Source organism: Podarcis melisellensis (genome assembly GCF_964234715.1).
Source record: "Podarcis melisellensis genome assembly, chromosome: Z".
NCBI classification, from domain to species: Eukaryota; Metazoa; Chordata; class Lepidosauria; order Squamata; family Lacertidae; genus Podarcis; species Podarcis melisellensis.
In genome coordinates this window covers 14245561-14271716 of record NC_138547.1, presented here as the reverse complement: position 1 = coordinate 14271716, position 26156 = coordinate 14245561, and the positions used below count along the sequence as shown (strand labels likewise).

Below are 26156 nucleotides of genomic sequence, written 5' to 3'. Positions count from 1 at the left end.
GCTGCTGAGCCACTGCTGCCTGATTTCTGTTCTCATCCTGAAGCAAAGTTCTTAACCCAAGGTACTATATCTGGGTTAGCGGAGTCTGTAAACTGAAGTGTCTGTAACATGAAGCATCTGTAATCTGAGGTACCACTATATATCCAGTTAGGGCTTGGAATATCCTCTGTCTGAAAACCTGGAGAGCTGATTCCCCTCACCATAGATGATGCTGAGCTGGACTGTCCAGTGGCCTCACTTACGATAAGGCAGCTTGCTATGTTCCCATGTAAGACTCCCAAAATGACTGCAGGGCAAAATAATAACTGGCATCTGCAGGGATTGCAAAGCCACCAGCAGTTACGGTTTCTGTCTTCCAAGTATGCCAGCTTCTGTGTTTGGCCATTGGATGCCATGCCTTTGTGCCCGGAGCCCTTGTCCTCATTTCACACAGCCTCCGAGATCAGAGGAAATTAAAGCAGCACGAAGCCATGAACCAGACTTGATATCCCTCTGACCCCTGACAGCTCTGAAACAGGTGGACCATGGGACACCTTCTGAGCCAGGTGGCTCCAATCCACGGGAGGGCAAAGAAAGCCTTACTACCTGGACGTTGCCATAGCAACTGTCCTGCCAATCCTTGTCTCTGTGTTGTATTTGATCATCCAGTGATCAGAGCCTGGCAGTTCTTTTGCTCTGAATCCTGCTGTTGGGCGCTTGTGGGCTAAAAAGCTGGGATGTTACAGCACATAAAACTCCAGACTCCCCAGCTGGGGTGCTGAAATAAACATCTGTCTGCCTAGCCCAACAAAAAGAGACAAAATTGTGCCAATGGGGAATTTCTCTGCCATTCAAGTAATACCCTGTCTGATCCCTCAAGTTTTGGCAGGGGGGTGGAAGAATTTTGGGTGAGGGCATAGAGCCTCTTATTTTATTTCCTCTTAATTATTAATTAAACCATTCTATATCACCTCTTGGTTCTAAGAAGTGCCTGCGGGACAATAAAACTGCACTTCAAATTTACAATAATAATAAATAAGTAAAAGTAAATAAGTAAAAATAGCAATTTCAGCCACCATAAAACATGAGTTGGGGGGGCACAAGAACATAAGCAGATAAGCACATATTAAAAACCTGGCAGAATGGAAATGCCTGGCCTGCCTGCCTAAAAGGACATTAGTGATCTCACATGGGAGGGAGTTCCACAACTGTTGGGCCTCCACCAAAAAGACCCTGTCACACATCCCTGTTAATTATATCAGCCTTAGTGGGGGAAAGGTACACGGGTGGTGCTGTGGTCTAAACCACTGAGCCTCTTGGGCTTGCTGATCAGAAGGTTGGCGGTTCGATTCCCCAAAATGGGGTGAGCTCCCGTTGCTCGGTCCCAGCTCCTGCCAACCTAGCAATTCGAAAGCACGCCAAAAAAGTGCAAGTAGATAAATAGGTACTGCTCTGGCGGGAAGGTAAACGGCAGTTCCGTGTGCTGCTCTGGTTTGCTGGAAGTGGCTTAGTCATGACCCGGAAAAACTGTCACATGACCCAGAAAAACTGTCTGTGGACAAACGCCCGCTCCCTTGGCCTGTAAAGCAAGATGAGCGCTGCAACCCCAGAGTCATCCGTGACTGGATGTAACTGTCAGGGGTCCTTTACCTTTTTAGTGGGGGAACCTGGAGCAAGGCTCAAGGAATTGTGCACTCAGATGCAGGACTCAGAAGTAGAGCATCTGCTCATTGGTAGAGCATTTATTTTGCATCGAGGCGGTTCCAGGTTCAATCCTTAGCATCTCCTGCCTGTTGATGTTAGCCAGACAACTTTGCTGCATTGTTTTCAATGCTTGCTAATTAAAACCATCTTTGTTTGTTTTGGCAAGGTGGGTTTTAATATGTAATTTTACTATGTGTCATTCTTTTAAAATTGCTTATTTATATTTTGATTTTTAAAAAATTATGTCAATTTGTTTTAAATGTTTACCTTCGTTAGTATTTTTAATGCATATTTTAGATTGCTCTTTGTAACTCACCTAGAGGCTTTCTTTCGAGCAAGCAAGCAGGATATATATATATATATATATATATATATATATATATATATATATATGAGTTAATGAATGTATGAGAATCATGGCAAGAGAAATGTCTGCTAACGTCACATTTCTACCTGTGTTTATTCCCTCACCTGCTCTGCACAGGTGCACTGAGCCAATTTTCTTTCCTTTACATCTTATTTTTAAAAGCTATTCTTTCTCCACCCTTTTCACTTTTGCAACTTGACATCCAGGTTTGAACCAACCGGGAGAGGAAAGCTTTCTGGAGCCTTGAGCTGGCTTAGCCCTTAAGGCTTAAGGGAATGTGGGAGAAGAAGGGTTAAGAATCACAGGATCAACTAATTAGGTTTAACTGTGTCAAACCAGGATGGCATATTAGCCTAATTACTCTCGCCCTCTGATTGGCTTGTGGGAGGGGCGGTGTTCCTGGATGCCCTGGGTAAAGGAGCTTCTAATTAAAGCATTTTCATCCCATGTTTCAGCAACTGGCTGTGCCACAACTATGCCACCTTTTTGCACTCAGTGCTGTTTGTTCTCCCTCGCAGATGGTCTGAGGAAAGGGGCTTAGGAAGAGGGGTCCATAGCATGATGGCAAAGCATGCACTTTGCATGCTGAAGGCCCCAGATATAATCCCTCTAGGTCTGTTGTAAAAAGATCAGCTACCAGATGTCTGAGACTCCGGAGAGCCGCTGCTGGTCAGAGTAGACCAAGCTTCACCAACTTGGTTCTCCCCCCGCCCCCCAGGATGTTGCTGCAATCCACTAACCACCATCCTGGCTGTTGGGCATGCTGGCTGAGGCTGATGGGAGTTGGACTCCAACCACATCTGAAGAGCACCACTTGGAAAAAGTTGGAGTAGATTATACTGGGGTAACCAGACTTAGTATAAGGCAGATTCCCATGTTTGTTATGTTCTGTTTTGAGATTGAGAGGGGTAGGCTTAATGAAACCAGAAATGGACTTAATAGTCACGAAAAAGCTGTCAAGCAGTCAGCTTGAGAAGCACCCCCTCCCTTTCTTTCTACGTTTTAGAGTATAACATTTAGTAAGTTTGTTTTTCTAAATACGGCAGTTCAAGTTCACCTATAAGAACTCCATGCGCTACCATGTTCCTCCATGATTTTTCTACCCTGCCTTTAAAGACAATGAGGTTGTTTGCCACCACTACACCTTAGAGCAAACTCCATTATTTAGCTATGCTCTAAGCAAAGGTAAGGGACGCAAGTGGCGCTGTGGGTTAAACCACAGAGCCTAGGACTTGCCGATCAGAAGGTCTGTGGTTCGAATCCCCACAACGGGGTGAGTTCCCATTGCTCGGTCCCTGCTCCTGCCAACCTAGCAGTTCGAAAGCATATCAAAGTGCAAGTAGATAAATAGGTACCGCTCTGGCGGGAAGGTAAACGGCGTTTCCGTGTGCTGCTCTGGTTTGCCAGAAGAGGCTTAGTCATGATGGCCACATGACCCGGAAGCTGTACACCGGCTCCCTTGGCCAATAAAGCAAGATGAGCGCCACAACCCCAAAGTCGGTCACGACTGGACCTAATGGTCAGGGGTCCCTTTACCTTTTCTTTCCTTTCCCCCAGCATTAAGCCTCACTGGATAATAACCCTGTAGTATCTAACATTATGCAAGAGGGAAAGAACATCTTCATGTCCACTTTCTGTATGCCTCCAATATGCTCCACCTATTTTGCCTTTCCCTCCTGAGCTAAAAAGCTTCAAATGTTGCAACCTTTCCTTGTCAGGCAGCTTGCTCCATCCCCTTCATCATTTTTGGTTGTTGCCCTTTTCTGTACATTTTCCAGCTCTACAATACCCTTTCAAAATCATGACACCCAGAACGATACACAGCATTCCAATCCAAGCACATAAGAAGAGCCTGGCTGCTAGATCAGGCCAAAAGACCCCTATAGTCCAGCATTCTAGTCTCTCAGTGGTCAACCAGATACCCCCAGTGGGAAGACAACAAGCAGAACCTGAATACAACACCAACACTTTCCTCACTTGCAATTCCCAGAAACAGGTATTCAGAGCCACACTGGCTGCAAGAGTGGAGGTCAATGTCGATTTGTATATAGGTATTTGTGAAAGGCTACCTATTATGACAGGCTTCACACTCCAGTTGAAATTGTTTGGAACAAGCCGAGAATAAAACTCCTGCCTGCCTGATGCCCACCAGCCCTCTTGACGTTGGCTATGAATGTCAGACCTTACCTTGGATGTTTTCGGGAGGCTCCCTTGGCGCAGGCTTGGGTTTCATGACTGGTCTCGCTGAGCTCCTAACAGCTTGGTGTTTCAGCAGTTGGAAAGAATATTTCATTTTAAGGCAGTACTGTGGCTTATTGTAAAAGACTCCCAAAGACTACTTAGAAGCAGAATTCACGTATAGCTGGGATGGGTAAAGAGAGAGGTAGAGATGGAGTTTGAGAGATAATGACCTAGTCTGCATAAACACCATACATTTAAAGCACATGTGCACCAAGAACCCTGGGAAGTGTAGCTTGTTAAGGCTGCTGGGAATTGTGAGAGGTAAACTAGAGTTCCCAGGATTCTTTGGGGGGAAATTATGTGCTTTAAATAAATGGTGTGTATATGGCCTGAGACTGAGTCACATCCACGCCGTACAACTAAAGCACATGGCTTTTCCCAAAGAAGCCTGGGAACCGTAGTTTACCCACACAGAACTACAATTCCCAGCACCATAACAAACCACAGTTCCTAGGATTTGGGGAGGGGGAGAGTCATGTGCTTTAAATGCATGCTATGGATGTGACCATATGCTGGTAATTTTTTATGCGTTTGCAAAAAAATTCTTTAAAGCCTAAGATGGGCAGGGGGGAGCCCTGGCATTTTGCTACCTGAGGTGCAGAAACAAGATGGTGCCCACTCACCTGTTTCTTCCTTGAACTGACCAAAATGTCAGTTGTATCTTACTGCAAGATTAGCAGCAATAGGACAGAGTCTGCCACTACTGCCTCCAAGGTGAGTATATCAGGTGAGTTGAGGACATATAGAGAAGGCAGTGTGGAACACACAGCAGTGGCCTCAAAACACCTTATTATTGACTCCTCCCTGATCCACAACCTATGCCGCCTGAGGCAGCTGCCTCACTTTGCCTACTGGGAGGGCCAGCCCTGTTCCCTCTCCACCGGATTGGATTCCTGTCCTTCCTTTCTTACAAGACAGTGCTCAATATAGATGATGCAACTGTTTCCTTGTACACTCATGTCTACCTACACCAGGGGACAGTAAGCTTTTCTGCCTTCTTCTCTCTTTTTTTTGACATGCAGAAGGTCCCAGGTTCAACCCTCAGCAGAGGCCACAGCCTCAAACCCTGGAGAGTTGCTGCTAGGCTGTGTAGACAATACTGAGCTTGGTTGACCAATGGTCTGGCTCACTACAAAGCAGCTCCTTGTGTTCTTATTTGGAAAGGGGCCACGTAGCTCAGTGGCAGAGCATATGCTTTGCACACAGAAGGTCCCAGTTTCAATCCCTGACATATATCCAGGTAGGACTGGAAGTGTTTCCTGCCTCAAACCCTGGAGAGCTGCTGCTAGGCTGTGTAGACAATACTGAGCTAGATGGGTCCAATGGTCTGACTTGGTGTAAGGAAGCTTCTCATGTTCTTGTCCTAGAACAGAAAGCGCCATAGCACAAACTTGGAAGGGCAAGGGGCGGGTATCATTGCTGATACTTTAATAAATAAATAAACAACCCCAACGGTGATTTTTAGGTCTCTGTGAACCAATGTCAGTCATGCACATTTCAGGCAAGCAGGAAACATACAACAGACTGGGTGTTGGGAATTGCCCTATGCTCTAAACAACTTCTAATCTACATACCACACTGGTTTCTCTTTGCACAAGCAACTATATACAAACTATATACAACTGCCTGGTTTCCATGGCCTTCTCATATCACCACAGTAGTGAGCTGAGAACAGTCACTTCTGCTATTAATCACCACTCTCCTTAGATGCATCTGTCAAAACCCTGAGGTTCAATCCCATCTCACTAGCTGTATGTGCAGGGCACAGTTGAAACCACACGAAAGAATCAAGCCCTGCACCTTTTTTTTTGGGGGGGGGGTGTCTGTGGAAAGCAAGAGTTAACACATGGAAAGCAAAGTAGGTGTCCTAACAGTTATCAGGTGTGGCCAAATATGTCAACTTCAGCTTCTCAGTTTTCCTATCTGAATTTCAGTTCTTTACATTTCTATCTCAGTTTGTGAATTCCCCACCCCCTAATGAAAATGCATCAGCATTTTAGTGCAAATTTCTCCTAATATCCGATGCAATTTCACCCAATATGCACTTTTTTAGCAATGCAATTTCTCCTAAAGCAATGCATTTCCGTATATTGTTTTCACAAATATATGCATTTATACGCATACTTTACCTCTGGTATATGCATTTTTTGTTACATTACTTGGCCGGAAAGCCATCTTGCAAAATTTGGAGAAGTGAGAATTCCGAAGGATGGCTACCCTTTGGGTTTGTGTGTCGTTTCAGAAAGTGTTAATTGTGAGTTCGGGTTCTAGCCAACTCCAAGCAGACCCACTGAAATGAATGGACAGAAGTTAAGCATGTCCATTATTTTCAATAGGTATACTCTGAGTAGGATTAGCACTGGCAACAACCCTTCACCTTTAAATGCAAACTGAATCAAAATTCTCCTCCATTTCTACTATATGCTGAAGCAGCTCCTAAGCATCACCCCGAGACAGTGGGGCGCTAGCTATGACAGCTTGTCTCAGCAGAGTATTTCCTACCTTCAGTTCCTGCATCAGTCTTGGCCGGGGAGGAGCTGGCTTGCAAGGGGGCCACGCCAGAAGAGCTGGTTGTTTCTTGCAAAAGCAATATAGGAGAGCTGTATTATGCTAGGGATTTAAAGCATTGCTACTTGGGTCTTATGGATGGCTCAAGAAATATTACACCAGGTGCTTTAGGTGATGAAAATCCACTCTGACTTCCCTATAGCAAAGTCTTTCCCTTTGTAGTGAGGCCATCTGGACCTGCACAAACTCTGCTCATACCCTAAAGCTGCCTGTAGATGGAAGTAGATGAGACCACAAGCTTCTGAATTCCACTAGACACCCAGAAATGGGAATCCAGAATCTGATTCCAGAGAGGCCCAGCTCAGCCACAGAAACTAAGCAGAATCCAGCAAAGGCTTTGTTGATCCATGGAGTCTTTGTTGGCTCGCTTTTACAGAACAGGGGAAATGTGCACTCCCAGAAGCCTCCTGAGCTGATGTGGTGGACAGTGCACCCTACAATGATGATTAAGTCACTGGAACCACGGTGGAACCCACTGGATTCCAGTTTTTCCCAGAAACGTGGTGGCACCCTCCCCAAAGAACTACATGTTTCATATGCCACAGCAGCGGCCATGTATCTCAAGGAGGGGCAGTGGCTCAGCCACAATTCCCTGCCAAATGTACCCATGCCATATCCCATGATGCACAAGGATGCATCTCTTCTTCTTGCACACTCCAGCAACACCAACACCAGGGAAGAGCTGGGTTGCTGGGCAAAATATGAATTGCCTACACCTGCTCCCAGAATGTAATCAAGTGCTATTAATGCTCAATCCACAAGTAGCATGTGGGAAGACCTTTCGATCCTGTCACCTCTGACTAGGGATGCAAGGATCTGGTCATCTCTGACAACCAATGAAATAATCAATTTCTTATTTTTCCCAATCTTAAATTTGGCTCTCCAACGTTTCTGCAGCAATTTGCAATTTTTCTTTTTAAAACCCCTTATGGAATTTCCACCAGCATTTTAGTGTGAATTTCCCTTAGAACAGATTTTTATATGTAGTTTTGACTAACACAGGCATTTCTGCAAGCAATTTCTCACAATATGATGCGTTTTTATATGTTTATCTCATTAATATATTTATTTTTAGGCACACTTTGCCCTAACATATGCATTTGTGTAAATATTTGGTTGTAGAACTGCCTGGCAATTTTTTTATATATAATTATGAATTTTGAAGGATGCCTGTGTTTTGGTTATTGTATTGTTTCAGAAATTGAAAATTTGATAAATTTGGCTTTAAATGAGAACCTAATCAAATTTCTCCCCTATCTCTAACGCTGACAAAAGAATTTACTCGGCAGCCAGTACTTTCCCCACATCAATTTTATGGGCTATCAGTCTCTGCTCAAAAATATAAAAAGGAGTGGCAGAAAAGGGATTAATTTGAAAAACAAAACAAAAAACAAAAAACAAAACTCAATTTAAGTAACCTAAGTAGGAATGTGGAAGGAGACGGGGTCAAGAAGTGTGTTCAGCTGAAAAATCTGAAACGACAGAAACGTAATTTTCTTGCCAGTATGGCTGGATCATAAACAATTTAGAGGGATATACTTTTTCATTTTTTTAAAAAAACTTTTTTCATTTTTTTAAAGCCACACTTTAAAGGTGGATAACAGATCGTGTCCTGTTGAAATGGGAGACAGAAGCCAATTGATATTAATAAGGGCGTTAAATCAGAGTAGCATGACAGCCCCCGTCAAATTGGCAAGGGCTTAATTAGAGTCACAATAAAAAGTCACCCCGGAGGCATTTTGCTTTTTAGTCATTCACACACACCTCCACTGGCTCAGCTTTTACAGAACAGGGGGAATTATTAATTCACTTTATCCTGAGATGTTTAGCCTTGTGTCTCGGTGACATTCATGGATGGTTTTACATTGCAATCAGGCAAGCATGAGCGAATGGCAGAGATGCAGATGGGAGCAGCTGGGGCCAGGGTCGGTACCAGTGCCTGGCTCCCCCAAGCAGGTGCTAGTGCCTAAGCAACCTAGCAGGGCTATCAGCGATGAAGGCTGGTCCATGAGGGTGAGTGAGGCACTGTCTCAGAAACCTCAGCCTGCCCTCATGTGCCTTCTTACCACCACAACTCCTCTGGTTCAGTAGTGGCTGATGCCCACTGAGACTAGTTAGAGTGGAAGGCAGGCAAAGCCAACTAGTATTGTCTCCATCCTCCTCCCTGCTGAGTTCTGCAAGGGCAAAACTGTGAGTAAGGAGGAGGAAATTGGCAGACAATTCTGCTACCCCCTGGACTGGTTATAAATAAGAAAACGGGCAGGTGTAGGGTGGCTGAGGTTGGAGGAGTAGTGTCCCATATTCTGTAAGGGATCAACCTTTATATGACTCTATGAGTCCTTGGCCCCATACCCACCTCTGCCAATAGATAGCTCTTTTTCCTTGAAAGGCAAAAAGCAGGGATAGGGGAAGATAAAGGTTTAAGCACCTCCTCCTTACCACCATTGGTCTAATGAAATAGCTTCCGAAGCTGCATTTGCTTTTTTTAAACAACAACATAACCCAGAAAATGGCTGGCGATGGGAAGGTCTCTCTGTTTCCCATACTATGCAGTCTGGGGCTGCCTTGGTTGGTTTATTGTTGCTTTTGGGTGTACTGCAGAAAAGCAAGCACTAGCTAAGGAACTAGGAGCATCAAGCTACCTGTAAAATATACCTGTTTTTATCTCTGCCTCTTGCACAGGCACAGAAGGAGGGAGATCAGCTGGTTGCTTAACAGTGGCTGCTCAGAGGGTACAAAAGAATCATACACATACACACACACACACACACACACACATTAAAAGAGAAAGTACAGAGAAAGATTCTCAGCAGTGTTTGAAACTCTTCCCTAGGAAAAGACTAGCATGAAAAATTCTGGAGAAACTTAACCATCTGTATAACGTCTCATAGATAATTCCTGAGTTAGCAGGGCTATAAAATTAACCACTTCAACTTGTAGATTAATCAGCTCAGGTTTCAGTTGACTAACTGGCGAGGGCAAATTTTAATCAATGATGTTCACATGTCAATAGTACAACTCAGAGTTACTGCTACAGAACCCCTGGGCATTTCAAAGGATCGTGGGATATTACTTTATATTTTATATTTATATCTTGAGTGTTCTCCAAGAAGATCTAGGAGGTGTCACTGTGAAGTGGGTAAGGCTGAGAGGGAATGACTGGCCACCTAATGAACTTCACGGTCGAAATGGGTACTTGAACCAGAGGCACTGTTTCAGACTGGTGGCTAGATACATTAAATTGTGGTGGCTAACCTGTGGCCCTGCACCTCATCAGAGCATCTGTTATTTCGTTCACCTTATCAGAACATCTGCCCTTTTGCCACATCACCAGAGCACCCACCCCTTCACCCATCTCATCATAGCACCCATTCTTTAAGGTGTTACTGCAGCTGCATCCCTAAAGGAAAAGAAGCTGCACATTATTAATGTGTGCTGTCCTGCCAATGTCCTTCTCTGTATTAATTAGGTCTGAAAACAAACAAGCACTTTTGCTGACAAATGGAAAGAACTGAGCAGAAGCACAATGTAATTCCCCCCCCCCCCACGTACCCCAATCCACACCTACAAGGCAAGTGAAGAGGCAAGCTAGTGAGGCTAGAGTCATCCTTCTATGGCATTATTTGTTGCTACTTAACATAGTGAAGCAGCATACAAAGCTGTTGCAGAAGGGAGGGGGCGACGGAAGACTGAACAGCAGAATCAGCTCTAGTAGATCTACATGAGCAAGTAAGGGGATGAGGAGCTTGTGCCTAGCAAACTACAGCTTGGCACCCACCTGGCTGCTGACTTGTAACAAGTGTGGTGGTAGTAGGAGGAGCAGTTGTGGTAGTGGTAGTAGTAGGAGCAGCAGTGGTAGTGGTAGTAGTAGGAGGAGCAGCAGTGGTGGTGGTAGTAGTGGTAGTAGTAGTGGTGGTGGTGGTGGTAGTAGTAGTAGTGGTGGTGGAAGTGGTTTTGGGAGTTGTAGTGGTAGTAGCTTTTGTGGTAGTAACTCGCTTTGATCGTTCATTTGCTAACAAAACAAAAATAAGGATTGGGATGGGGAGAGGAGAGGAGAAAGAAACCATAGGATAGTTTTCTCAGGACTTTTTCTCAAGTTATATTTAAAGTACCAAGCCTTTCCAGCAGTATCTTGGGCCATATTAACAATATACAATTATGGTACAATCCAATGCATGCCTACTCAGAAGTAAGTATTATTGAGCTCATTTGTGAGCATGGGATTGATTGCTATCCACTTATTTGAACCCAATGGATTGTGTCCAATGCAACTGGCATTCAGAGGCATACTGACTCTGCCAGGGGAGGTAGTAGCCATCAGCAGCTTAATTCTCCATAAAATTGCCTTAATTCTCTTTTAAAGCCATCCAAGTCGGTGACTATTACTATATCTTGTGAGTGTGAATTCCATAGTTTAACTATATGTTGTGTGGGAAAAGTAGGTACATATACTCAGCTGAAATGTCCCGATATATCTTCCTCTTAATACACAAACACACACACACACACACACACACATCACGGCACACCTTAGTCTAATGAAAGTGAAAGAGACCAGATTCTGTAGCTGAAAAATCTTAACACAATTTTCTCCTAGTAGCAGCTTAATGTCCTGCCTGTGATACTTGAGGGGAAAAGTTCACGGCATCCACTGGTGATTTTGGTAACACGCACACACTTTTATTTCCTTCCCTTCTGCTGTTCTAATAAACCTCATGGGGAGGGGAAAACATGCCAGAGCAGCAGAGACAATGAGGTTACTGAAGTCAAAGGAGGTTCTTTTGACAGGATGGGAAATGAGGCACAATTAGAGGAGCAGACATATTGCCCGGAAGGTGCTAATGGACAGTGAAAACAGCCGCTCTTTCTCCCCATCAAGGAACGTGCACAGGGACCATGCACCAAACACGTCAAATCCCAGAGTTTCAAGTTTCATTTTCTACTTACTGCCAAAGTTTGGAGCTGCACCTGGAAGAAAAGAAGAAGGGCAAGGGAGGAAAAGAGGGTCAGCAAATACAAAGGAAGGCATAGTGCTAATTAACAGGAAGCTTGCTCATAAGCACACGGATGTTAAGGCAGCTGGCACAGGGCAAAACACAGAGGTGGGGTTTGCACCCAGGTAACCTGCAGTGACCTGTGGGGATCAGCCGACTGATAACCTAACTTATTAGCGCTCTTTTACTTTGCCCTGTGTCCGGGTAGGGTCATATATACTTCTCTGTTTTGGCATAACAGCTTATTACTAATAAGTCACATTTCAAGTGCATGAAGTTTAGTACAGTGGTACCTTGTCTTACGGACGGGATCTGTTCTGGAGGCCCGTCCGTAACGTGAAATGCCCGCAACTCAAAGCACTGTGTCTGCGCAGGTGCGCGGCACGATTTGGCGCTTCTGCGCATGCATGAGCGGCAAAACCCGGAAGTAACCCATTCCGTTACTTCTGGGTTGCTGCAGGACATAACGCGAAAAGTCGCAACATGAAGTGGACGCAACATGAAGTATGACTGTACAATTCTTACTAGCGCTCAGCTAAAATGTGGGGTATGGGTGGGTGGGGTAGAGAAGGGACAGGCAGTTTTGCAGAATGCTTCATTAGAATTGCAGTGCTCATGTAAATAATATAAAAATTATTTCCTTTATACCAGTAAGTTATTTTGCTCTTCATGAATAGCACCTAGCTAAACGGAGTTGCCTAGATATAATTGTGAAGTCATCAAAGCCAGTATGTGATCCCTGGTTGGTTGGTTGGTTGGTTGGTTGGTTGGGTTATGTGAAGGAAGCAATTGTGGGGGAATAGTAAAACAGCAGCAGAAGTGAAAAACCATGGGGATATGGCAACTGTAAATAGCTGAGAAGTGTTACAAAGCATATTGGATTAAAGACCTAGGGGAGGGTTTGACACCTGCCAAACCACAGTAACTGAGGAGACAATCAGACACAGAGAGCATTAATCTCAGTACTCACTCTTACCACCTTTGTCTTCACAACAGGCTGTTGTTCCCATGTTACAGATGGTGACTGAGGCTAAGAAACTACCTTGTGAATGGCTGAGATGTCACCCAGTGACATCAAGACCAAGAACTTGAACAAAAGTTTTGTTTTGTGGGTTGAGCTGCACGGTTTGACTGTAATGACTCTCTTGACCATGGGTAGGCAAACTAAGGCCCGGGGGCCGGATCTGGCCCAATCACCTTCTCAATCCAGCCCATGGATGGTCCAAGAATCAGCGTGTTTTTACATGAGTAGAGTGTGTGCTTTTATTTAAAATGCATGTCTGGGTTATTTGGGGGGCCTGTCTGATATTTTTACATGAGTATAGTGTGTGCTTTTATTTAAAATGCATCTCTGGGTTATTTGTGGGGGATAGGAATTTGTTCACCCCCCAAAAAAAAATATAGTCCGGCCCACCACAAGTTCTGAGGGACAGTGGACTGGCCCCCTGCTGAAAAAGTTTGCTGAACCCTGCAGTCTTGGACCTTCAAAGAAGCAGCAGTCTCAGTTTTACGCACCTCCTGAAAATGTACTTTGGCCCAGGCTTTTGCAAACTCCTAAGCTTGGATTTTTGCTCTACATGACAGGGTTAATATAGACAGGTCTGCCACAATTATATGTGCGAAGCAACTATTAGAGGACCAGGAGTCCCGTCTTAATTTCCTTTGGTTTATCTAACACAGGGAAACTGAGCTATGGCCATTCACAGGTGAAGAGAAAGGTAGGAAAGTCCTCCCCGCCCCCCCCATGAAACATAACCTGCAGATTCCCAATTTTCATTAATAATAATAATAATAATAATAATAATAATAATAATGAGCTCTTTGCATTTGTTGAGCCTGAGTTATGAGGCAAAATGCATGGGCACCATTCTTCTCAAATTTTGTGTGAGACTAGCCTGTTCCACCTGTTTCAGTGTTTTGGCTTTGCACACACCCTAGAAAAATCCCTGTAGACACCCATGCCCTGAGCTTGCAGACTCTGGCTCTACGCAGGACACCTGGGCTCTGTGTTCTGAGTGTGAGAAGCAAACATAATGGAATAATGGGAAGCCAGCAGCTCCTGGTGCCTGTCAGCACCAAAAAAAATTCTCTGACGCTCCTTTGAAAGACCGTAGGCACTCAGCAGCAGCTGACAAGTTTGTTCCCTTTCAAAGGGCCCACGTCTTCCAAGTTCCTGGCAAAAACAAAGCGTTCCTGTCATGGCCTTTTGAGACTGGATTTCTGCTTTGATCACCCTAAAGCTGATACATTTTCACTCAAAGGTGGGAAGGAAGGACGGAACAAAATGTGGCATCTTTGGGAAATGCTTTAGGATGCTTAAAAAGCCAGTGGTGTGGCAGTTGCTCTTCCACCATGACAAAGGCAGGAGGAGAGGTGTGCAGAACTGTGAGCAGAAGGGAGTCCTATTTACCATCCTTTGGACCCCCTGGAAAATTCACCAAACCAAATCTGCTGTCACCTGGAACTGGATTTGTGCAGTACCACTGATTTGAGTGCTGAATGGGACCTAGTGGTGGCCAACCTGAGGACGCTCCATCAGACCTGGGTACCTGCTCATAAACCTTAGTGGGAGAGGCTAGGGTCACATTCACACCATGCGTTTTAATCCCTATGATACTGCTTCAAGCAGTCATAGTTTCCCCCAAAGAATCCTGGCAGCTGTAGTTTGTTATGGGTGCTGAGTTGTTAGGAGACTCTTCTCTTCCCCCACAGAGCTACAGTTCTCTGGGAAGAGGGATTGACTGTTAAACTACTGTAGAAACTGTAGCTCTGTGGGGGGAGAGAAGAGTATCCAGCACCCTTAACAAACTACAACTCCCAGAATTATTTGGAGGAAGCTGTGAGTATTTAAGATAGGGCTTTAAATGTTTGGGGTGAATGTGGTGCAGGGTGATGATAGCAGGTTCTAGGAACCCTCCTTGTGGTGGGATTCTGAGGGGTGATATCTGTGAGTTTGTTGGGGCCCTGGGTGAGGACCAGAGCCTTGGAGGTGTTGCGTAGCGAAGTGTGTCAGAAGGAGAACTATCTATCTATCATCTATCTATCTATCTATCTATCATCTATCTATCTATCTATCTATCATCTATCTATCATCTATCTATCATCTATCTATATCTATCTATCTATCTATCTATCTATCTATCTATCTATCTATCATCTATCTATCTATCATCTATCTATCTATCTATCTATCTATCTATCTATCTATCTATCTATCTATCTATCTATCATCTATCTATCTATCTATCTATCTATCTATCATCTATCATCTATCTATCATCTATCTATCATCTATCATCTATCTATCTATCTATCTATCTATCTATCTATCTATCTAATCTAATCTATCTAATCTATCTATCTATCTAATCTATCCACATGCACACACACACACACAAATATAAGATCATACAAACGTAGGAAAAGCCTGCTGGAACAAGGCAGTGGTCCATCTAGTCCAACATCCTGAGATGCCCATGGGAAGCCCACAAGCAGGATTTGGGCACCAGAGCACTCCCTCCATCTGTGGTTTCCAGAGCTAGTAATTATCAATAATCACTGCCTAGCAATTTGTATTTGTTATTTTATTTTTTTGTACCATTTGTTGTTGTTTTCATTTTCCGTGGAAGACTTAGATATATTTTTATACCTGATTCTAGCCTGGGCAGCTATCCATGGTCCTGGTCCGTGGCCAAGCATTGCTGATACTCCCTGCAGACCCTGTTCCGAACAGGACTGGTGCTCAGCAGTACCACCAATGCAGAAATACCACTTGAGGGAGAGGAGGGGGCAGGATAAAATCAGCACAATTTTGCACAGCTACTTACAGACATTAGCAGAGCCATTGGGGCGGGGCAGGTAGGATCCTGCCCGCCAAGACTTGCTGCGGAAGTTCTTCTTGCATCGCCCACAGTCCTGACCGGTTGTGTTGTGCTCACACTCACACTGGAGGCTTCCCTCTTTGAAGGTGCACAGATTGGCATGGAGGTTGCATTTACACCTACAAGAGGAACAGAGGAGACAGACTGGCTGCGATTGGCTCTTATTTTATTCATCCATTGAAGTCTTTAAAAATGTATAAATGCTCTTTTTCAATTTCAGCTGACAAAAAGCCATGGACACATCACAGAAACATTACAATATAAAAGCATTAGAAATTCATCAAAACGCCACAATTTCTGAACTGTGACGAAAACAGGTGATGGATTAAAGACAGTGCTGTGCTGCATTTTTCTGTTTTTCAGTTGTTTTCTTTATTTTACTGTTCCCTGTTAACCAATGAGAAAAGAAATTCAACTTGAAAATGGTCAAAGCAGGAGTGAAAATTTCAGTGTGATTCTTACAAGTGCAGTGGGGGGCAGTTATGTGCTTATCTTGCTTTTGAAGTGATCAAGGGGTTCTGCAGGTGTCCTTTCTTTCTTCTACAAATAATCACATCAGCTGCATGTAACCTGCACCCTCCCCAGGTGTCCATGTTTCAATCAAAGCCCGAGGAGAAAACCATGAGGTAACTCCTCTGATGGGCTTTTTTCATAGCAGGAATCATAGGCAGCTAGGGAGGCTGCAGGTGCTAGATAAATGTTTAGAGGGAGAAAACAGGTACACCCAGCTTTTTGCGTGCTTGCATGTGTCTTTTTGCACCAGGTGAAAACCTTGATATTTTATGGGCCTTCATGTGAAGATCAGCACCAAAGTCCCATTTGCAGAAGACGTGATAGTGTATAACAAGTTCTAAAGCGCAATTTCTTTTTTCATTAATGGATGGCAAATGGTAAAAAAGGACAGAGAAATTTTTTTTGGCACAGTACTAACACAGACACAAAGAACAAGTCGTGCAGCCTTCTGCCTTCCCTCCCTGGACTCGATTTTTGTTCCATTCACTTGTTCCATCCATGTCAACTTTTAAGTCCTTCCATTACCTTCTCATGTTTGACACATGAGCTTCTTTAGAGTCAAAGCCTTTTACACAGATAATTGATGTTCCAAATCAAATAATCAATGCATATGCAAGTAACGATCAGAGAATGCCTCTCATTACAACTCAGGGCCCATTTACAATTGCTTCTCCATTTCCAAGGCTGGCTGGAGTTGTTAATAGTCAATCATGTTCAGTTCAAAATAGATCCACACACACAGCACTTTGGCTTCTTAAAGGTTCCTGAAAGTGGGATATAACCTAATGCTCCAGTGTTCATGGCTGGTTTAATGGTAAGAGACAGGCAGGAGTAAATAAAGAGAGAAAGAAGTGAAAACATGAAAGAAGCAAGGATAATTTATTGTAAACCACCCATATAACTTCAGTATAGAAGTGTAATAAATAAAAACCATTCCCTCTATTATTCAGACACTGAGTGTCAGTCCTTACATAGCTAAAACAGCACTACCCATACACAACAAGCAGGTGTCAATTGGGCTCAAGGTGTGCACAAATACAAGCACACATTTAAGCAAGGGGCAAGGAGAAGAAGTGAAATCCTGAAATACTCTTCAGGCAGAAGTTAAAAACAGTAGGTGAAGTTGGCGCAGCTACACCCAAAGTGCTCTCCCAGTTGACCATGGTGGGGTTTAACTAAATCCTTGTTTAAATTTCAATTAGGAATGCTATTGTAAGCTGCAGGCATTCCACCAAGGCTTCCATGGGAATTTCATAACAAGCTTATAAATCATGTACACATCTTTCCCAAGAAAGAAGAGTTTAGTTTCTAGCACTCAAGGTCCTTCTGGGGTGCTGGTTCCTGGGGGTAGAAGCACCTTAGCCTGTTCCGAAGCTAAGGAGGCGTCTGATCCCTCTCTATATCCAGTGCCGACGTTGCGCATGGGATGTCATGATGCTGTGCGACATCACACACAGGGAGTCATGATGTTGCATAACATCGCGCATGCAATGTCACGGTGTCACATGACATTGGCACCCTCCATTGTAGGTGCAAGCTGGCATCAATGAAACCACTCTTGCCAAAAATACACTGGTGTTTTATGGGATAAACTGGTATTGGGGTGTGTATGGAAGAAGCAGAGACTGGAGGAACCAGAGCAAAGACTATCTTGTAAGCCAGGGTTGCCAACCTTTTTGGACATAGTGGGCAAATTTTTGAGAGAGTGGTGGGGGCAAAAGCTACAAAATGGCTGCCATGGGGGAGACGTGGCATATCACAAAAAAGTAGAGAGACAACTACATCTGACAACCTTATGGGAAACCAGCTATGTCCTGCAGGTCCTGATTATGGAACGCTATACAACACATTCTCTCTCTCTCTCTCTCTCTCTCTCTCTCTCTCTCTCTCTCACACACACACACACACACATATATGCTGTTGCTGTCTAATAACAAGAGGGAATATTCCTCAGTTTCCAGGATTAATATACAAGGCAGTCACACCACTCTCATGTCACAAAAATCACTTAGAAGGTACAGTGGTACCTCTGGTTACAAACTTAATTTGTTCTGGAGGTCCGTTCTTAACCTGAAACTGTTCTTAACCTGAGGTACCACTTTAGCTAATGGGGCCTCCCGCTGCCGCCGCACCACCAAAGCACAGTTTCTGTTCTCATCCTGAAGCAAAGTTCTTAATCCGAGGTACTATTTCTGGGCTAGTGGAGTCTGTAACCTGAAGCGTCTGTAACCAGAGGTACCACTGTACAATTTTTTGCCCCACAATGTTCTTTCTAGGAGGGCTAAAAACTTTGTTTAAAATGAAATGAAAGCTCACAATCTGGGGCTCCTGCCCAGGGGCACCACTACAGTTTGCATAAGTACAATAAATCTTTAGAAAAAGTACTAGGGAGAAGTCTAACAAACTCAATGCAGACCAAGTGTTCATTGTGGCCGATAAATGCTGGCTGAGGGTCAGAGAAGCAGGTGGAGCAGAAATGGAAAACTGGGTGGGAGTGAACATGACTTGGAGTAACCTAAAGAAGGATGCTGCAGAGAACTGCATGCTGCAATATTTTGTTGTTGGTCCCAATTGTACAGTATATCTCCAGCTTACGTAAGAAACAAAATTACCAACTGGTGATTTTTTTTCTTTTGTTTTCCTTTGTCTGTTTCCACTAAGAAGACTCATTTCAAAATTTAACAAGATTTGGGAGTTTAGCTGTCTTCCCACAACACCTGAGCATCACTCACTCTGCTACCATTGAGCAGTTACTTTTCTGTGAGAGAAGGTTGGCTATGGAACGCTTTCTCCCCCTAGAAATCTGACTGGCACCTACACAGCAATTAGGGATAGGCAGATCTGCCAATTCTGGTTTCTCAGTTTTTAATGCTTCTAATATTAAATTTGGTTATTACATTTCCATGTCAGTTTGCCATTCATTTATTTTTCTTTAAAACGGGTCTCATTTATCAGGATTTTAGTGTGAATTACTCCTAGTATTCACATGTTTGTATGCAGTTTGGCCTAATATACACATTTTTGCACTAATACATTTGTCTGTGTGTTGTTTTTACTAAAATAAGCGTATTTATGTACATTTTTTTCCAAGTATATGCATTTTTGTACACATTACTTGTCTGGGGAACTGCCCTGCAAAATTTGGAGATGTGTGAATTTTTAAGGATTGCATACATTTTACTTCCCATATTGTTTCTGAAAGTACAAATTACATAGGCTTGTCTTTAAACATGAATGGATTTTTATTTTATTTTTTCCAAATTACAAGGTTCCCATCTGAAATTCCGCAGAGTTGCTTCTGGTCGTTTTAGATAATACTCTGCAAGATGGATCCACAGCCTGATTTGGTATCATCTAGTAGTGAAGCTCATGCTTATCTGAAAGGATTTCATTAGTATATTCTCAACAACGTCCATCAGAAGGGTCAAATGCACAGACTGAGAACTAGAGATTATTTGTTTCCAGAAAAAGTTCTGGGTATCTTAAACAGCAGCTACCCTGTTTCATAGCTTGTGTTACTTACTATGTTTTTACCCCAACTCCTTTGCCAAAATCACTTAAGACCAAAATCAGCATTGAACACCATGAATATTCACTGAGTGGACCTTTCTTCTGACACACTCTCTAAGGTTTTGGATGCAGCAAAGCCTGCCCACACCTCAATGCCATTTGTGTGTTGCTGGTAGATTTCAAATTATTATTATTGTTGTTGTTGTTGTTGTTGTTGTTGTTGTAAAGGGACCCCTGACCATTAGGTCCAGTCGTGGCCGACTCTGGGGTTGTGGCACTTATCTCGCTTTCTTGGCCAAGGGAGCTTCCGGGTCATGTGGCCAGCATGACTAAGCCGCTTCTGGCGAACCAGAGCAGCACACAGAAACGCCATTTACCTTCCCGCTGGAGCTGTACCTATTTATCTACTTGCACTTTGTGCTTTCGAACTGCTAAGTGGGCAGGAGCAGGGACCGAGCAACGGAAGCTCACCCCATCACGGGGATTCGAACCACCGACCTTCTGATCGGCAAGTCCTAGGCTCTGTGGTTTAACCCACAGCACCACATGTGTTCCTCATTATTATTATTACTTTTTAATTAAAACCAGAACCCTGCCAGAGCTATTTTTACCCTTGCTCTTGTTTTCCAACCAACTGTTTACTCGTAGGCCAGGAAGAAGCTGGGTGAGCAGCCCCCGCTCCTGCTTCTCACTCACCAGATGACACTTTGTTCTGCTCCACTCCAAAACCAACACAGGGAAGCAGAGGCGGGAGCGGGGGACTTGTTCTCCAAGGGGTGCAAGTGGAACAGATTTGATATCTGGAGCAAAGAGCTGGCAAATGTGGCCAACAAACAAGATATCTAGCAAAAGCCAGTTGCAGAAAGGGCTTCTAAGGACAGAGTGGAAATAACTTAAACCTATCACACTTAAATACTTGGGGAGTGGGTTACAGCAAATGGCAGTCTGGGATGATAGTGGTGTGTGTGTGTGTGTGTGTGTGTGAAGTTCTCTCTTTCTCTCACTCCCTCTGCCAGATTATACCTATCAAGGTAGCCCTGTGTCTGGGTTCTGACGGCTTTCTCCTTATGCCCCCACAGATCAGAGTTTTCTGCACGACTGTCCTCACCCTTTTGAATAGGCAATGACCAGAGCTCAGGTGCCACAGAGCCTGACTCTCTGAATTATTGAACGCCCACGGAACATTGCCTTCGTCTCTTACTGCAATTTCCTTAAATAAAAAAAAAGGAAGGGGAAAAAACCCATACACATAGAGGGAAAGCAAACTAGCATGGGTCACTGCAGGTCATCATCTCTTCACTGTGGTACAGGACCTAGGGATATAGAGGGGGGAAAGTCCTACTTACAGAAGCAAGCACAGATCAAACCAAGGTGCAGTATGAACATAGGAAGCTGCCTTCTACAGAGTTAGCCTACCAGTCCACCTTAGCTCAATAAGGTCTATTTCAGCCTCTTCCAGTTTGCTCAGGACTTACACCCTACATATATTTGAAATCCTGCTATATATTGGGTATCATCAGTATTACAAACTGACAGCGCAATCCTATGCATGTCTACTCAGAAATAAGTCCCATTGAGATCAGTGGTGTTGCATCCTTTGCTGGCGCCCGGTGCACACTCATGTGCACACCAAGCAGGACCAGGGGCTGTGCATGGAGGGTGAACAAAACCTGCCATGACACCCCAACTCCAGCCGCCGCTCCAGCCATGATAACCAGAATTCCTTTTTGTGAGAATGTTCAAGGAGGCAGGAGAGGATGTAATTATAATAATATAATATAATATAATATAATATAATATAATATAATATAATATAATAATATAACCTCTGGTCACATGTAGAGGAAGTTTGTCCCAGCCCAGGAGGAAACAGGAAGTTTATCTACTGCTGGACAAACAATCCCTCTCTAGAAATTTGACTGCTCCCACACTTTTGACTGGTATTGTCAAAGACTGAACCTGGGACTTTCCGTATGCAAAGCTGTGCCCTGTAGCTGAGCTATCAAGTTGCTTCTGAAAAAGGTTTGTTTGTTTTTGAGAATCAGAGGGGCGGCAAAGTTGAATAGTGATGAGGCTGAGGATTTGCCAGGGTCTCAAGACCAGAAATTGCCCAGCACCCTTAAACCACATGCCATTCTCTCTTTGAACAGAGGACCCAAGAAAGTCAAAGGCAGGGCTAGAGAACCCTGGTTTGAACTCACACCCACACTTCTTCCAGATGACTAGGGTAGGGAGAGGTACCTTAAAATTAGGGTATGGAGGTGTATCCTCACTGCTGAGGATACCATGGTGGATAGGATACTCCAATCCACCCCCAATCCCAGTTTTCCTTTTTTTCTTCTTCATATAACGATCACCATTCTGATCATCAGAATGCTCAGTCCTCATTCAGGTGTTTGGGAGGGGGAGGGGGGAGAGATGGGTTATCCCCTATTTCTTTGTGAAAGTCTTGACTATTTATTTTTTATTATATTTATTTCCCACACTTCATTAAACATCCCAACCAAGGCAAGTGATTTTGCAATTTTTATTTTATTGTGACAACATTCCTGAATAGATTTCAAAAGGATGGGGGACATTAATTTTTAAAAATGCTTTTTGATAAAGCAGCAGGTTCATTTTTTTGCTATCTCCTCTATATCAATTCCTAGCTTAGCTGAGTTGCAGCTGAAGTTCTACAAAGCTTAACTTGTTCCAGCAACTAAGGTCTTGCAATGAACACTGTTTGACCTAGCATCCCAAAGACAGACATGAGTTTACAGCATCTGTAAGATGCATTAGGAATATCCAGGTAATCTTCCTGCTCCATCCCTTGCAGTTTCAGGCCCCATCTGCAGGGTGGTTGGGAAGTATCCTCATCCAAAGGATCAATCTTGTCAGAGAATCGCTTTTTGAATTTGACCTTTGAGAATCATCAATCTAATCAGAAAACGATAACCTGTGCAACCTGACCCCACAACACAGCAGTTTTCAGACCAATCAATCAGGATGCATTATTTAATAAGGAACAGCAGAACAGCTCCAAAAGGCCAAGACTGACAACCCCTGATGGGGATGTCCCTTTGAGGAAATGTTTCTACCTCCCTAGCTTCCTTCGTACAATCCTTGTCTAAACCACCCATTTGCTAGAGCACCAATCTTAGGCTCTGCTTTAACTTGGGTTTATTTGGCCTGACTAGCCAGAGTAGAAGGGACATGGGTGGCACTGTGGTCTAAACCACAGAGCCTAAAGCTTGCCAATGGGAAGGTTGGTGGTTTGAATCCCCACGATGGGGTGAGCTCCCGTTGCTTGGTCCCTGCTCCTGCCCACCTAGCAGTTTGAAAGTACGCCAAAAAAGTGCAAGTAGATAAATAGGTACCTCTCCGGCGGGAAGGTAAAGAGTGTTTCAGTGTGCTGCTCTGGTTTGCCAGAAGTGGCTCAGTCATGCTGGCCACATGACCCGGAAGCTGTACGCTGGCTCCCTTGGCCAATAAAGTGAGATGAGTGCCGCAACCCCAAAGTTGTCTGCGGCTGGACCTAACGGCCAGGGGTCCCTTTACCTTACCAGCCAAGGTACACATATGTGGCCTTGGAAGCAGGAAAAGCAGAATCATTTCTATAGGCTAAAAATGCAAATTAAGCATCCCTGCTCTTATTTAAGAACTCATAGAAAGCTGCCTTATGCTGAATCAGACCATTGGTCTATCTCAGAGGTTTTCAACCTTTTTGAGTCCATGGTTCCCTTAACCAACTACATTCTTTCTGAGGCACCCCTGTGGAACTCAGGAGCCCAGTTATGTCACCCCTTGACTGCAGAGCTGGCAGCCCTTCACCCTTTCCCAAACACCGTTCCTTGTGGAGTGTTCCCTCAGCCTCCTCCCCTCCCCTCTTCCCTCTCCTTGGGAGTCCTCCAGGCAACTGCTGCTGCCATCCTTGGTCTCTGAGCTCCCCCCACCCCTGCCCCAAAGAGAGGTGCCTCCCAGAGGCACCATTTGCCTGTGGAGCTTATAGCCAGGGCTGCTGCAATAAACAGCTGTGCAAGCCTTTGGAAGACAGAGATGCAAAAGGGCATCAGAAGAAGGAGGGAAAGAAAGAGGGACAGAGGCCAGTGTTGCCCGAGGCACCCCTGACCATCATTCCAGGCACCCCAGGGTGCCATGGCACACTGGTTGAAAACCACTACTCAGTTTACCCTGGCTGGCAGCAGCTCTCCAGGTTTTCAGGCAGGAGACATACTCAGCACTACCTGGAGTTGTCAAGGATTGAACCCAGGACCTTCAACAATCCACAATCAAGTTGAATTATCCAGCATTTTATCATAACAGAGTTAGGATAAAACGGACTTATTGTAGAGATAGCAGAAGGCTGAGAGTGGGTTGCTTGTTTATGTATATTTAGTACAATCCCTTTCCCCCTTCCCTCTAGAAATGATGAGGCAAGGTCTGAAAGCTGCCAGTTGGACACATGTGCAGGCTCTCTTGGACAGGTAAGGCATGCTGGCAGCAGGGCACCAAGGAAAGGTCGCAGGGACAAGGGCATCCTTCTCTCACAGTCATCTGCAACATCTGTTGCTACGAGTCAGCACTTTGGGGGTTGGACAGATACAAGAGAGGAGTGTCAGTGCCAGGGATGTGCAAGGTAAGAGGTGAGGAAGCAGAGCTGTGGTTCCCAGTGGAAGCGAGAAAGCAAGAAGGGAAAGCCTCCAGGATGGGTGATGCTACAATGACCCACTCTGGGACCTCTGGCATTATTATTGAATCATCCAAATACCAGGGAAGGGGAACATCTCCAGAAGCTTGTTGGACTACAGCTCCCATCATCACTGTAGCTGGGACTGAAGGGAGTTGCAAATCCAACAAGATCTGGAAGGACATGGGTTCCCATCCCTGGTAAACACTAAAAGAAAACTTGTTATTTGCATGCAGGCTAATATGTAGCCAAAACAGTACAATCCATGCGCAGGATTGAGCAGGTTTAGTTGAATCCCAAAGTTTGAGTAAACACATTGTCGCTCAGAAGTAGATGGTTGTTCACTAGGGTTGAGGGAGAAATTTGGTTTGGTTTGCATTCCAATGTGAACCTACAAAATTCACAAATTTTGAAAACGTATGTGGACTAAAACACAGCTATCCTTCAAAATTCACATGTCTCCAAATTTTATGATGGCTATGTTCATGTATTGTTTTGAAAACTGAGTTAGGTAGGTTCACTTTTAAATGTGAACTTTAATAAATTTCTCCCCCATCCTTATAAAATCTGTCTTACATATCTGATCCAGGTAAGTCTGCTATTTACATCTGAAGGAAATGCTTGTATGAACATAGATGGGCGCTTTCCACCAGAAAGGGAGCTTTACCCTGGAGCTTTTGTAGTTTATTAACTTGCATTTGTAATAATGGGAGGAAAACTGTTGCCAAGGAGGACCTCTCACCCCCTAAAAAGTCTGAGGACCACAAGAGCACTCCTCTGACCTATAACAGAGCTTTGCAGGGCCTTGATGAAGTGGTTGAGCCGCCTCTCACCCCACCCCCACCCCTCAAGGCCATCAATGTCTGGCCTTTGGTTTGTGGAAATAGCTTTGGACTGGATTTCATGGACAGAAGGATCCACAGCATGGCATAGGAGGAAAATGCAGGTTCTTAGCATGTTTTAGAAAGAGACTGCTTGGCTGTTAACACAATGTGTTGTGGGCCATCAGAAGATACTGCACCACATGAAGCAGAAAACCAAAAATAATTTATTGAATAATTTATTCTAATTAATTAATCCGTGCTTTGATAAATGCTAGAGCTGCCAGGGCTTCATTGCTGTGGTTATTGCTGTTGTTGTTATTATATATTATTATTCCCTGTGGTTGCAGCTGCTAAGCATTTTGTAGCATTAACAAACAGCACTGAGCTTTCTTTCCCATGGGATTAGTTAATTGTGGAGGATTTTTTTAAAAGACATTTAGAATAAAATTAAAGAGCTGGTAGGGATGCACGGAACAGGCTTAGTAAAGGCAAAGAGAGAAGCCTTCATCATGAGTCAGTAATTGATTTGCGCTTCTCAAAACGGTTTCCTCATAACTGAAGCCATGTGTCCAGAACGCACCCCATTAACTTCAATTAACATCCTGACTGCTCATGCAACTTGAATATCCACCTGATATTAAATAGGGGAGAAAATTATGCCGGCAAGGGAACACATGAATACAAGGAAAGGGAGAGAGAGAGGTAGAGAGAAAGAGTGTGTGTGAGAGAGAGGTAGAGAGAACGAACATTGGCCTTTTCCATCTCACCTGCTGATTGATCCCCGTTCAATGCCAAAGGAAGGAGATACTGGGAGCCTTCTTTTCTCTGTATCTCAGAAGGTTAAGAGAACACAACCCTGGAGAAATCTGCAGGGAAAGAAAAGGTCTTTCCACTTCCCTCTCCTCA

The 26156-nt window shown here is 44.2% G+C and overlaps 1 protein-coding gene across 9 annotated transcripts in view; it reads right to left on the bottom strand.

Annotated features, from left to right (window-relative positions):
• NTNG2 (netrin G2) overlaps positions 1 to 26156 on the bottom strand; it is a 125052-nt gene that overhangs the window by 29282 nt on the left and 69614 nt on the right. For 3 of the 9 annotated variants that reach the window (XM_081897172.1, XM_081897173.1, XM_081897174.1), the window contains exons 4-7: positions 15681 to 15853; positions 11807 to 11827; positions 9515 to 9580; positions 6794 to 6868 (exon numbers count right to left, since the gene is read on the bottom strand). In XM_081897172.1, the coding sequence (XP_081753298.1) occupies positions 6794 to 6868; positions 9515 to 9580; positions 11807 to 11827; positions 15681 to 15853 (335 nt within the window). Of the gene's footprint in view, positions 1 to 4237; positions 4310 to 6793; positions 6869 to 9514; positions 9581 to 11806; positions 11828 to 15680; positions 15854 to 26156 lie in introns of all 9 variants that reach the window. The other 6 variants (XM_081897169.1, XM_081897170.1, XM_081897175.1 and 3 more) reach the window with 4 other exon arrangements.